The sequence below is a fragment of the Coregonus clupeaformis genome, unplaced genomic scaffold (assembly GCF_020615455.1).
Source record: "Coregonus clupeaformis isolate EN_2021a unplaced genomic scaffold, ASM2061545v1 scaf0007, whole genome shotgun sequence".
Lineage (NCBI taxonomy): Eukaryota > Metazoa > Chordata > Actinopteri > Salmoniformes > Salmonidae > Coregonus > Coregonus clupeaformis.
Window position 1 is genome coordinate 1,320,001 of NW_025533462.1, and position 14,554 is coordinate 1,334,554.

The following is a 14,554-nucleotide window of genomic DNA, read 5'->3' on the forward strand; positions in this document are numbered from 1 at the left end:
AAAGGAAGGGATTTTTTTTCTAATCAATTATATCACGGCAACAGTAGTTATCAGTGTTGTAATCTAGACGTCTGATCTGCCACAGTGCCACTAAATGTCCAATCAGGCTAAAGTCGTGCTTCAAATGCCCCCCCTTTTGGGGTGATTTCAGTCAGGTTGAAAATCGCCCAGAAGTCTCTCATAGCCTCTAATGTAAAATCAATTTTTTTCAAATATCAGAGCTTTCAATACAATCTCTATGGGTTTCTGAGGGCTTGCACTTACGCGCTTTCGTCATACGTAACGTAACCATGAACGTAACTAAAAAAAGAGCGGGTAGCCTCATCAATCAATTCACTACTACTGTGAAAATGGCTATAGCGTTCAGTGCAACTCGATTGTCTCTTTGAAATAAGTTACTTTTTGTCGGCGAACAAATTAAGATAAATTGGCAACGAAACAATTAGGACCTCCCAGACCAAATTTAATAATTCAACAGGTTTCTACTAAAGGGGGGAAGTCCTACACCCGAGGATTTTCCAAAAATTGGTACGAACGAAAAACCTGGCTAGCAGGCTGCGATGTAGCTAATGCAGTCTTCTGCTACCCCCTGCTTACTCTTTCACCCTGAAGGCGGCACGGCAGACAGCACCGCTTGGACAGCGACTGGTGTGTAACGGACATGCACCATCTTTCAGGAAAGATTAAGAAACATGAGCTGTCAAAGACCCACATGGATAGCTGTTTGAGATTGTCTGCTTTGGGGAGAGTGAACATTCCCACTCAACTGGATGAGGGATACAGGCTAGCTGTCCGCCGCCACAACGATGAGGTTAGTGTTGATAATCACAAGTTTACTGGAGAACTGAAACTGACAAGGCTGACAAGATAGGACCCTTTTGTCCATTGTTATTGGATAGGAACAGAACTTATAACCAGCTCCTGACCTAAATAGATCTTAGCACAACATTTTACTCAACATATCATATTCCATATTCACTATAACAAATATATTTACTACGACATTAGCAAGAACCGCCACATCCTCAGCCGGCTAATCCAGTGTGTGAAGTTTTGCGGAGTGTTTGAGTTAGCTTTGCGAGGCAAAGATGAAACTGAGGGCTCCACCAACCCTGGTAAGCCAACACTTTTGAGATCAGTCAATAAATGCTTCTGGTATTGACTTATATGCTGCCCCTGTCTTCATGTTGTTGCTGGACATATCTTTTTTAAAATGTGTGTAGGTCACCTAAATCATCAGAAAAATTGCCCCCCCTGAGAATTTTTTCAGGAGCCGCCACTGGTCCACACACTCAATCAAACAGACTCCAACCTTTCCACAATGGCCAAGACCAGAGAGCTGTGTAAGGACATCAGGGATAAAATTATAGACCTGCACAAGTACAACAGGACAATAGGCAAGCAGCTTGGTGAGAAGGCAACAACTGTTGGTGCAATTATTAGAAAATGGAAGAAGTTCAAGATGACGGTCAATCACCCTCGGTCTGGGGCTCCATGCAAGATCTCACCTCGTGGGGCATCAATGATCATGAGGAAGGTGAGGAATCAGCCTAGAACTACACGGCAGGACCTGGTCAATGACCTGAAGAGAGCTGGGACCACAGTCTCAAAGAAAACCATTAGTAACACACTACGCCGTCATGGATTAAAATCCTGCAGCGCACGCAAGGTCCCCCTGCTCAAGCCAGCGCATGTCCAGGCCCGTCTGAAGTTTTCCAATGACCATCTGGATGATCCAGAGGAGGAATGGGAGAAGGTCATGTGGTCTGATGAGACAAAAATAGAGCTTTTTGGTCTAAACTCCACTCGCCGTGTTTGGAGGAAGAAGAAGGATGAGTACAACCCCAAGAACACCATCCCAACCGTGAAGCATGGACGTGGAAACATCATTCTTTGGGGATGCTTTTCTGCAAAGGGGACAGGACGACTGCACCGTATTGAGGGGAGGATGGATGGGACCATGTATTGCGAGATCTTGTCCAACAACCTCCTTCCCTCAGTAAGAGCATTGAAGATGGGTCGTGGCTGGGTCTTCCAGCATGACAACGACCCGAAACACACAGCCAGGGCAACTAAGGAGTGGCTCCGTAAGAAGCATCTCAAGGTCCTGGAGTGGCCTAGCCAGTCTCCAGACCTGAACCCAATAGAAAATCTTTGGAGGGAGCTGAAAGTCCGTATTGCCCAGCGACAGCCCCGAAACCTGAAGGATTTGGAGAAGGTCTGTATGGAGGAGTGGGCCAAAATCCCTGCTGCAGTGTGTGCAAACCTGGTCAAGACCTACAGGAAACTTATGATCTCTGTAATTGCAAACAAAGGTTTCTGTACCAAATATTAAGTTATGCTTTATCAAATCCTTATGTCATGCAATAAAATGCTAATGAATTACTTAAAAATCATACAATGTGATTTTCTGGATTTTTGTTTTAGATTGCGTCTCTCACAGTTGAAGTGTACCTATGATAAAAATTACAGACCTCTACATACTTTGTAAGTAGGAAAACCTGCAAAATCGGCAGTGTATCAAATACTTGTTCTCCCCACTGTATATGCCTATAAATCAGTCACGGATATTCAAATCGTAATAAAACTTGGTACACATGCTGCAAACTTAACATATGCAAGCACATACAGATCGACCACACGGTGGCGCAATAACGAGCATATTTCTATATCTCTTGATCTGTTTGACTCAGAGTGATGGAATTTGGCACACATGCTCAAGGATATGAGTCTAGCTAACGTGTAAAGTATGGTTGAGTTCGTCCACATTGTGGCGCTGTCGGACAGGAAAAAACAATGTTGGCTCAGAGCGGCCATATTGTTTCAGCCAGAGTTTTGCGTTTGAAGATGTGCATCCATAGATGCTATATGCCAAATTTGATGCCGATTGGTCCAGTGGTTCTGGAGAATAAGACTTTTAAAGTCGTCAGCATCATTGAAAATGGTCAAAAATACTTCAAAATCAAACTGATCATGCAATTTCATGATCAGTTTGATTTTGAATTCTGATATTTGGCAAGTGTGGTAAACATTACAGAAGTAACTCGTCCTAGGGCGAAGTGACACATTTTCCCTGATCGTGGCACAGTGGACACATAGCGTAACCCCAGCATTGCTGCTTGCAGCTATTTTTATGTATGTAGTGTTTACAGCCTTAATCCCAAAGCAGAGTACAAAGTGGTATAGGGTAGTACAGCGTAGTATGTAGTGTATGTGTTTTCCACTGAGCGTACTTATTGACCCAGGACTAGGCTTAATTTGTATCTGGGAAACTGTCTCGCAATGTATCGTATTTCTTAGTGGTCCCATGTGTTAGTGGTTACCTGTGACGCTCCGGGGATGGCAGGGCCAGGGGTGATGGGCTGGGCCATGAGGTCATAGTCGTTACCGGAGGAACCGGCCGCCACGTACGAGTAGGAGCCCCGCGCCCAGGGGTCGGCACGCCAACGCGTCACCACCGTTTCCTTGGGCTGCCGTGACAAACAGAAAGCGGCGAGTTTCCATGCCGATATTAGATTCCAGTAAACATGGTTGGGAAACACTAAACAGTTCCAACCCTAACCAACATGAATAACATGAATAACTACATATGACACGTTTTTCATGATGTATTTGACTGGTGGTTGGAGCTCAAAAAAATAAAGGGAACACTAAAATAACACATCCTAGATCTGAATGAATGAAATAATATTATTAAATCCTTTTTTCTTTACATAGTTGAATTTGCTGACAACAAAATCACACAAAAATTATCAATGGAAATCAAATGTATCAACCCATGGAGGTCTGGATTTGGAGTCACCCTCAAAATTAAAGTGGAAAACCACACTACAGGCTGATCCAACTTTGATGTAATGTCCTTAAAACAAGTCAAAATGAGGCTCAGTAGTGTGTGTGGCCTCCACGTGCCTGTATGACCTCCCTACAACGCCTGGGCATGCTCCTGATGAGGTGGCGGATGGTCTCCTGAGGGATCTCCTCCCAGACCTGGACTAAAGCATCCGCCAACTCCTGGACAGTCTGTGGAGCAACGTGGCGTTGGTGGATGGAGCGAGACATGATGTCCCAGATGTGCTCAATTGGATTCAGGTCTGGGGAACGGGCGGTCCATAGCATCAATGCCTTCCTCTTGCAGGAACTGCTGACACACTCCAGCCACATGAGGTCTAGCATTGTCTTGCATTAGGAGGAACCCAGGGCCAACCGCACCAGCATATGGTCTCACAAGGGGTCTGAGGATCTCATCTCGGTACCTAATGGCAGTCAGGCTACCTCTGGCGAGCACATGGAGGGCTGTGTGGCCCCCCAAAGAAATGCCACCCCACACCATGACTGACCCACCGCCAAACCGGTCATGCTGGAGGATGTTGCAGGCAGCAGAACGTTCTCCACGGCGTCTCCAGACTCTGTCACGTGCTCAGTGTGAACCTGCTTTCATCTGTGAAGAGCACAGGGCGCCAGTGGCGAATTTGCCAATCTTGGTGTTCTCTGGCAAATGCCAAACGTCCTGCACAGTGTTGGGCTGTAAGCACAACCCCCACCTATGGACGTCGGGCCCTCATACCACCCTCATGGTGTCTTTTTCTGACCGTTTGAGCAGACACATGCACATTTGTGGCCTGCTGGAGGTCATTTTGCAGGGCTCTGGCAGTGCTCTGGCAGTGCTCCTCCTGCTCCTCCTTGCACAAAGGCGGAGGTAGCAGTCCTGCTGCTGGGTTGTTGCCAGGCCTCCTCCACGTCTCCTGATGTACTGGCCTGTCTCCTGGTAGCGCCTCCATGCTCTGGACACTACGCTGACAGACACAGCAAACCTTCTTGCCACAGCTCGCATTGATGTGCCATCCTGGATGAGCTGCACTACCTGAGCCACTTGTGTGGGTTGTAGACTCCGTCTCATGCTACCACTAGAGTGAAAGCACCGCCAGCATTCAAAAGTAACCAAAACATCAGCCAGGAAGCATAGGAACTGAGAAGTGGTCTGTGGTCACCACCTGCAAAACCAGTCCTTTATTGGGGGTGTCTTGCTAATTGCCTATAATTTCCACCTGTTGTCTATTCCATTTGCACAACAGCATGTGAAATGTATTGTCAATCAGTGTTGCTTCCTAAGTGGACAGTTTGATTTCACAGAAGTGTGATTAACTTGGAGTTACATTGTGTTGTTTAAGTGTTCCCTTTATTTTTTTGAGCAGTGTATATAAATAAAATAACTAGAACGGATATTACGATTCAAGTCTATGTTCCGTGATGGGAGGACCGGTGGCGGCCATATTTTTATGTACAAAACAAGCAAATTCACACATACCTGAGGTACTGCGCTGCTTCCGAAGATACCTTTAAGGATGGCGAGGCAGCGTCCAACAATAACGTCGTCGCTGATGTTCTCCATGATGCCGGCCGCCTCTCCGGCCATCAGCGCCAGCAGTATGGGGGCTGGGAGGGGGAAAAAACACATGGGTCAATTTCGCAGTAACACTGTCAAAAAGGCATGTGAAAATGCAGTTGTGTAAAGTAACTAAGTAAAAATACTTTGAAGTACCAATTAAGTCGTTTTGTGGGGTATCTGTACTTTACTATTTATATTTTGGATAACTTTTACTCCCCTACATTCCTAAAGAAAATCTGTACTTTATACATTTTCCCAGACACCCAAAAGTACTCGTTACATTTCAAATGCTCAGGCAGGACAGCAATATGGTCCAATTCACAGACTTATCAATGTAACGCTCTGTCATCCCAACTGCCTCTGTTATGGTGGACTTACTGAACACAAATACTGCGTTTGTAAATGATGTCTGAGTGTTGGAGTGTGCCCCTGGCTATCTGTAAAGAAAGCAGCAAGACAATTGTGCCGTCTGGTTTGCTTAATCTATGGAATATGATATATGGCATTTACTTTTACTCAAGTATGACAATTAAGTACTTTTCCCACCACTGTACTTAAATACACTACCGTTCAAAAGTTTGGGGTCACTTAGAAATGTCCTTGTTTTCCATGAAAACATACATGAAATTAGTTTGAATAGGAAATATAGCAAAGTGAATAGGAAATGTAGTCATTGACAAGGTTAGAAATAATGAGTTTTAATTGAAATAATAATTGTGTCCTTCAAACTTTGCTTTCGTCAAAGAATCCTCCATTTGCAGCAATTACAGCCTTGCAGACCTTTGGCATTCTAGTTGTCAATTTGTTGAGGTAATCTGAAGAGATTTCACCCCATGCTTCCTGAAGCACCTCCCACAAGTTGGATAGGCTTGATGGGCACTTCCTACGTACCATACGGTCAAGCTGCTCCCACAACAGCTCAATAGGGTTGAGATCCGGTGACTGTGCTTTGCTTTGGGTCATTGTCCTTGTTGGCTCCAATCAAGCGCCGTCCACAGGGTATGGCATGGCGTTGCAAAATGGGAGTGATTGCCTTCCTTCTTCAAGATCCCTTTTACCCTGTACAAATCTCCCACTTTACCACCACCAAAGCACCCCCAGACCATCACATTGCCTCCACCATGCTTGACAGATGGCATCAAGCACTCCTCCAGCATCTTTTCATTTGGTCTGCATCTCACAAATGTTGTTCTTTGTGATCCAAACACCTCAAACTTCGATTTGTCTGTCCATAACTTTTTTCCAATATTCCTCTGTCCAGTGTCTGTGTTCTTTTGCCCATCTTAATCGTTTATTTTTATTGGCCAGTCTGAGATATGGCGTTGTCTTTGCAACTCTGCCTAGAAGGTCAGCATCCCGGAGTTGCCTCTTCACTGTTGACGTTGAGACTGGTGTTTTGCGGGTACTATTTAATGAAGCTGCCAGTTGAGGACCTATGAGGCGTCTGTTTCTCAAACTAGACACTCTAATATATTTGTCCTCTTGCTCAGTTGTGCACCAGGGCCTCCCACTCCTCTTTCTATTCTGGTTAGAGACAGTTTGCGCTGTTCTGTGAAGGGAGTAGTACACAGCGTTGTACGAGAGCTTCAGTTTCTTGGCATTTTCTCGAAAGGAATAGCCTTCATTTCTCAGAACAAGAATAGACTGACGAGTTTCAGAAGAAAGTTATTTCTGGCCATTTTGAGCCTGTAATCGAACCCACAATTGCTGATGCTCCATATACTCAACTAGTCACAAGAAGGCCAGTTGTATTGCTTCTTTAATCAGCACAACAGTTTTCAGCTGTGCTAACATAATTGCAAAAGGGTTTTCTAATGATCAATTAGCCTTTTAAAATGATAAACTTGGATTAGCAAACACAACGTGCCATTGGAACACAGGACTGATGGTTGCTGATAATGGGCCTCTGTGCGCCTACGTAGATATTCCAGTAAAAATCAGCCGTTTCCAGCTACAATAGCCATTTACAACATTAACAATGTCTACACTGTATTTCTGATCAATTTGATGTTCTTTTAATGGACAAAAAATGCTTTTCTTTCGAAAACAAGGACATTCCTAAGTGACCCCAAATTTTTGAATGGTAGTGTATATTTAAAACCAGATACTTTTATACTTTACCTCAAGTAGTATTTTAATGCATGACTTTCTCTTTTACATGAGCCATTTTCTATTAAGATATCTTTACATTTACTCAAGTATGACAATTGAGTACTTTTTCCACCACTGTGAAAATGTAGTCGTGTTCATTCAGAGAAGGAAATTCTGTCCCAAGTCAAAATGAGTGACTACATCCAAATATCACCACGTCTCTAACTCAGTTGCTTATAAATCCATCCTCTCCCTGTTTCCTCCCCTTTATCTGCACGGGAGAAGACGTTACAATTTACAACTAAAGGGTGGAAGAAGCTTATCATCAGGCTGGCTTTCACCTGGTCAGTTCTTTCTGATCAGTGCAATGAAGGAGATGAAAGGATAGACTATTAAAAACAAAATAAAAAGTCAAATTAGGCCCATCACAGTTCAGAGAGAATTGACTGGTTCACTGTGCTCATCTTTAGGGCTGGGCCGTATACCGTATTTTACAATATACCGGTGTTGATGCACGGACCGGTTTGGGTTTTTACTTTACCTTCTATAACGGTATTTGAATGTTTGGTTTGTTAAATGTGATATGCCGTGTGTAACGTCCATGTTTATAGTTTACTTCGCTACTTGATTCATCTCTCTCCGCTCTCCCTCCATGTTGTTCCTAGAGCACGAGACTCCTGTTCAGTCTCTGCATGGTCATTGCAGCACATGCAACAATGTTGATGACAACGATGCTGTTTTCAACTTGCTTCTTAATATAAATCCACTAGCGTAATATAATTACACTATTAGTTTGTGTTTCTTACATCTGCAAACAGCTAGTTTGTATTTTCTTAGTAAGTTGGGCCTAAACCTTGTTAGCCGCTAATTGCTAATACTAATCGCTAGCTAGCTAATAAATGGACTGAGTCAGAGCAAATGTAACTAGCTATACAGCCTGATAATACCAGTGGTGGTGTAGTCCTACATCTGCATGTTGTTTGTGCAACAGTATCTTCTAAATCAAAGAGGAATACGCGAAACAAGAATATGTTAGCTACATGAAGTAGCTAAGAGAAAACATTCAATTTAGCCATAGATTAGAGAGTCCCCTAGGAAACACTTGTCAACACTTCGGTTCCTACACTGTCACAATAACTCCTCCCTGGCATTTTCATTTGTTGTCATGTCAAACACTATTCAAAGTGCCCATTATTATATTCTAACTATAGAATTTGAATAATCATTCAATTTCCATAATTCCAACAGTTCACGCAAGTGTTTTGCTCTAATTCACAAGTCAAATCACAATTGCAACATTTAGTTAAAAATAAGGCCTAGATTATTTGACCATATCGTGCAGCCCTACGTGGCAGTGTGGAAATTATCTCAAATGAGTGCAGGAAATGCAAAAATTGATGAAAATGCTTAATTTTGTGGGGGAACGGTTGAATTGAACAGTGGGAAAGATCCATTGAAATCACCCCCCTATCCACATCAACGGGACCGCAGTGGAGAAGGTGGAAACTTCAAGTTTCTTGGCGTACACATCACCGACAAACTGAAATGATCCACACACGCAGACAGTGTAGTGAAGAAGGCGCAACAGAGCCTCTTCAACCTCAGGAGGCTGAAGAAATTTGGCTTATCACCTAAAACCCTCAAACTTTTACAGATGCACAATTGAGAGCATCCTGTCGGGCTGTATCACCGCCTGGTACGGCAACTGCACCGCCCACAACTGCAGGGCTCTCCAGAGGGTGGTGCGGTCTGCCGAACGCATTACCGGGGGCAAACTACCCGCCCTCCAAGACACATACAGCACCCGATGTCACAGGAAGGCCAAAAAGATAATCAAGGACATCAACCACCCGAGCCACTGCCTGTTCACCCCGCTACCATCCAGAAGGCGAGGTCAGTACAGGTGCATCAAAGCTGGGACCGAGAGAATGAAAAACAGCTTCTATCTCAAGGCCATCAGACTGTTAAATAGCCATCACTAGCACATTAGAGGCTGCTGCTGCCTATTGAAATCACTGGCCACTTTAAGAAATGGAACACTAGTCACTTGAATAATGTTTATATATCTTGCACTACTCATCTCATATGTATATACTGCATTCTATTCTATAATATTATTCTGTATCTTAGTCCATGCCGCTCTGTCATTGCTTGTCCATATGTATATATTCTTAAATCCCATTCCTTACTTTATTGTGTGTATTGGGTATATGTTGTGTAATTGTTAGATATTACTGCACTGTCGGAGCTAGAAGCACAAGCATTTTGCTACACCCGCTATAACATCTGCTAAACACGTGTATGTGACAAATACAATTTGATTTGATGCCACCCTAGGGTCACGCACTACTCATAAAGCACATTTCGAACTTGTATTATTCAAAAACAGAAAATACTGTCTAATATTTTTGGGGGGCCGTGACATATTTTGCCCATATCGCCCAGCCCTACTCACCTTTGTAGAGGTTCCAGAAGAGGAAGAGTTCTCCCCTGCTGGCTGTAGTGCTGCCCACATGACCAAACAGGTTCACACTGGGGTCCCAGAACACACGGTCAAAGCACAGCACCACCTGGTGACGGGAGGGACACACAACATCAGCATGAGTGACTCAATACACCCCACACAGATACCAGTCAACCAGAGTCTAGTCAGTCTATTCAGGACAGTTTCCCAGGCAAAGTTTGGAGTTGAGCAATGAGTCGAATATAAGTGAATAATTAGGCAATAAGCCTGGTTTGATGCCCTGTGGGGAGGTAACAGAACAGGTAGGAGCAGGGAGCCAGAGGAAGGGGAATTCTGTGCTCTAGGCCTTTCTGATGACACTAGTAATCAAAAAGAACCCAGAAGTGTCAGATGAATCAGAATTGAACTGTTTTATAAGAGACACCCAAGGGAAAGCTGGAACCGGACCAAATGTGAGAAGTCTGAGCAACTGCATTTCAACATCGTTCCAACCCACAGTATTAAAAGCAACTGAATTATATAATCTCTATGGTTCCAACTGACTGTTCTATATTCGTGAGAAGTTGTTTAAGACCCATTTCACGCACATTAATCTTTTCATATACAAACGCTGTCATTAGAAACAGTTGCTCCATTCAAGTGATCCAGAGACAGAGCTCCCTCTGGTGGCCACGAGGCACCACAAACAGCTCTCATTGCATAATAATGCAGCATTTTCTGCTGCAGCCGAATTAGCAGATTGAAACTCTGCAGTAGATGATGCACATCAGGGCTCAGGAAGAAAAAGAGGGGAGAGCGTGGAGGAGGACTCTGATCTGATTACTAACAGATTGCCAAAACACTCACTCACCCGCACACCTTCCAACTCAACCTCCCTCCCTCTCTCTCTCTGGGTTGATATAAAGCAGGATAAATAGCTATTTTGGGGAGAGAGGTAACCTTGTCCTTGTTTATAAATGAAGCAATACAGAGTTGGTTACAATTCCAAATTTCATCCTCCAGAAAAGCCAGAACAAATAAAACCGCAAATAATATGGCTAAACTCCAATGTACTAATAAAATGTATAAGGGAGGTACCATGTTTATGACTGACATTGTAAATAAGGACTGTAAAATTGTTACACAAGCAATTGAAAAGGTGTATGGAGATGTGTATGCTCAATACAAAAGTATAACCAACTCATCGCAGCTCTGGCACAAAAATGGAAGAGGCAATTGCTCAAAAGCAAAAGGAATAAATTGGTGTTGTCTGCCTCCAATGAAAAACCATCCATGGCTTAAAATGACTTGTATAAATCGTAAAATATATCAATTTCAGTTAGGGTCTATAGGTTTGACAACTATGCTGCACCAAATTCAAGACAGTTGGGAACAGTTCTTTGATGTCCCAATACCATGGCAACGGGTTTATGAACTGCTATACAAAACCACAATTTACGCATCGATCCTTTCTTTTCAATTTACACTATTATATAAAATTCTCACCACAAAAATAATGCTTAATATATGGGGCATTGGACAGTCAGCCCTGTGCAGACTGCCATGAGGGAACATCATCAATAGATCATCTATTTTGGTACTGCTTTTGGCATCAGGGCAAGGAGTGGTTGTTAAGTCATAATGTCTTGTGTTCACATGGACCTACAAACAGTACTGTTAGGAGATCTGGAAAACCATAAGGTAAAGTGTTTATTTGTAGGGCAATCTCTGTAGAAATGGTACAAATAGAGGTTCAAGACCCTCGTAAGAAATCAGTAAAATAGAAGGATGTGTTGCAAAATGAAATAGTAAAATGATAATGTACTGGGAAAGATGGGTTAGTCTGAACATCTGAGGGTTGGAATTAAGACTGGAGTGATTCATTGATTGGCCGATACACGTGGAGTCCAGTGCGCTTAAGAAAATATCGGTATGTATGTATGTATGTATGTATGTATATACAGTACCAGTCAAAAGTTTGGACACACCTACTCATTCAAGGGTTTTTCTTTATTTTTACTATTTTCTACATTGTAGAGTAATAGTGAAGACATCAAAACTATGAAATAACACATATGGAATCATGTAGTAACCAAAAAAGTAAACAAATCAAAATATATTTTATATTTGAGATTCTTCAAATAGCCACCCTTTGCCTTGATGACAGCTTTGCACACTATTGGCATTCTCTCAACCAGCTTCACCTGGAATGCTTTTCCAACAGTCTTGAAGGAGTTCCCACATATGCTGAGCACTTGTTGGCTGCTTTTCCTTCACTCTGCGGTCAGACTCATCCCAAACCATCTCAATTTGGTTGAGGTCAGGGGATTGTGGAGGCCAGGTCATCTGATGCAGCACTCCATCACTCTCCTTCTTGGTAAAATAGCCATTACACAGCCTGGAGGTGTGTTGGGTCATTGTCCTGTTGAAAAACAAATGATAGTCCCACTAAGCCCAAACCAGATGGGATGGCGTATCGCTGCAGAATACTGTGGTAGCCATGCTGGTTAAGTGTGCCTTGATTTCTAAATAAATCACAGACAGTGTCACCAGCAAAGCACCCCCACACCATAACACCTCCTCCATGCTTTACAGTGGGAACTACGCATGCGGAGATCGTCTGTTCACCCACACCGCGTCTCACAAAAATACGGCAGTTGGAACCAAAAATCTCCAATTTGGACTCCAGACCAAAGGACAAATTTCCACCGGGCTAATGTCCATTGCTCGTGTTTCTTGGTCCAAGCAGGTCTCTTCTTATTATTGGTGTCCTTTAGTAGTGGTTTATTTGCAGCAATTCGACCATGAAGGCCTGATTCACACAGTCCCCTCTAAACAGTTGATGTTGAGATGTCTGTTGCTTGAACTCTGTGAAGCATTTATTTGGGCTGCCATTTCTGAGGCTGGAAACTCTAATGAACGTATCCTCTGCAGCAGAGGTAACTCTGGGTCTTCCATTCCTGTGGTGGTCCTCATGAGAGCCAGTTTCATCATAGCGCTTGATGGTTTTTGCGACTGCACTTGAAGAAACTTTCAAAGTTCTTGAAATGTTCCGTATTGACTAACCTTCATGTCTTAAAGTAATGATGGACTGTCGTTTCTCTTTGCTGATTTGAGCTGTTCTTGCCATAATATGGACTTGGTCTTTTACCAAATAGGGCTATCTTCTGTATACCCCCCCCCCCCCTAACTTGTCACAACACAACTGATTGGCTCAAATGCATTAAGGAAAGAAATTCCACAAATTAACTTTTAAGAAGGCACACCTGTTAATTGAAATGCATTCCAGGTGACTACTTCCTGAAGCTGGTTGAGAGAATGCCAAGAGGGTGCAAAGCTGTCATCAATGCAAAGGGTGGCTATCTGAAGAATCTCAAATATAAAATATATTTTGATTTGTTTAACACTTTTTTGGTTACTACATGATTCCATGGGACCACGCAGCCGTCATACCGCTCAGGAAGGAGACGCGTTCTAGAGATGAACGTACTTTGGTGCGAAAAGTGCAAATCAATCCCAGAACAACAGCAAAGGACCTTGTGAAGATGCTGGAGGAAACAGGTACAAAAGTATCTATATCCACAGTAAAACTAGTCCTATATTGACATAACCTGAAAGGCCGCTCAGCAAGGAAGAAGCCACTGCTCCAAAATCGCCATAAAAAAGCCCGACTATGGTTTGCAACTGCACATGGGGACAAAGATAGTACTTTTTGGAGAAATGTCCTCTGGTCTGATGAAACAAAAATAGAACTGTTTGGCCATAATGACCATTGTTATGTTTGGAGGAAAAAGGGGAGCGCTTGCAAGCCGAAGAACACCATCCCAACCGTGAAGCACGGGGGTGGCAGCATCATGTTGTGGGGGTGCTTTGCTGCAGGAGGGACTGGTGCACTTCACAAATTAGATGGCATCATGAGGAAGGAAAATTATGTGGATATATTGAAGCAACATCTCAAGACATCAGTCAGGAAGTTAAAGCTCGGTCGCAAATGGGTCTTCCAAATGGACAATGACACCAAGCATACTTCCAAAGTTGTGGCAAAATGGCTTAAGGACAACAAAGTCAAGGTATTGGAGTGGCCATCACAAAGCCCTGACCTCAATCCTATAGAACATTTGTGGGCAGAACTGAAAAAGCATGTGCGAGCAAGGAGGCCTACAAACCTGACTCAGTTACACAAGCTCTGTCAGGAGGAATGGGCCAAAATTCACCCAACTTATTGTGGGAAGCTTGTGGAAGGCTACCTGAAACGTTTGACCCAAGTTAAACAATTTAAAGGCAATGCTACCAAATACTAATTGAGTGTATGTAAACTTAGGAAGAGTTCAGAAATCAATATTTGGTGGAATAACCCTGATTTTCAATCACAGCTTTCATGCGTCTTGGCATGCTCTCCACCAGTCTTTCACATTGATGTTGGGTGACTTTATGCCACTCCTGGCGCATAAATTCAAGCAGCTCAGCTTTGTTTGATGGCTTGTGACCATCCATCTTCCTCTTGATCACATTCCAGAAGTTTTCAATGGGGTTCAGGTCTGGATATTGGGCTGGCCATGACAGGGTCTTCATCTGGTGGTCCACCATCCACACCTTGATTGACCTGGCTGTGTGGCATGGCGCATTGTCCTGCT

At 43.4% G+C, this 14,554-nt stretch overlaps 1 protein-coding gene across 5 annotated transcripts in view; it reads right to left on the minus strand.

The window, feature by feature from the left end:
- LOC121538976 (lysine-specific histone demethylase 1A) overlaps positions 1-14,554 on the minus strand; it is a 41,737-nt gene that overhangs the window by 6,046 nt on the left and 21,137 nt on the right. For all 5 annotated transcript variants that reach the window (XM_041847137.2, XM_041847135.2, XM_041847136.2 and 2 more), the window contains 3 exons: positions 9,933-10,047; positions 5,306-5,433; positions 3,324-3,470 (listed from right to left, as the gene is read on the minus strand). In XM_041847137.2, the coding sequence (XP_041703071.1) occupies positions 3,324-3,470; positions 5,306-5,433; positions 9,933-10,047 (390 nt within the window). The remainder of the gene's footprint in view (positions 1-3,323; positions 3,471-5,305; positions 5,434-9,932; positions 10,048-14,554) is intronic.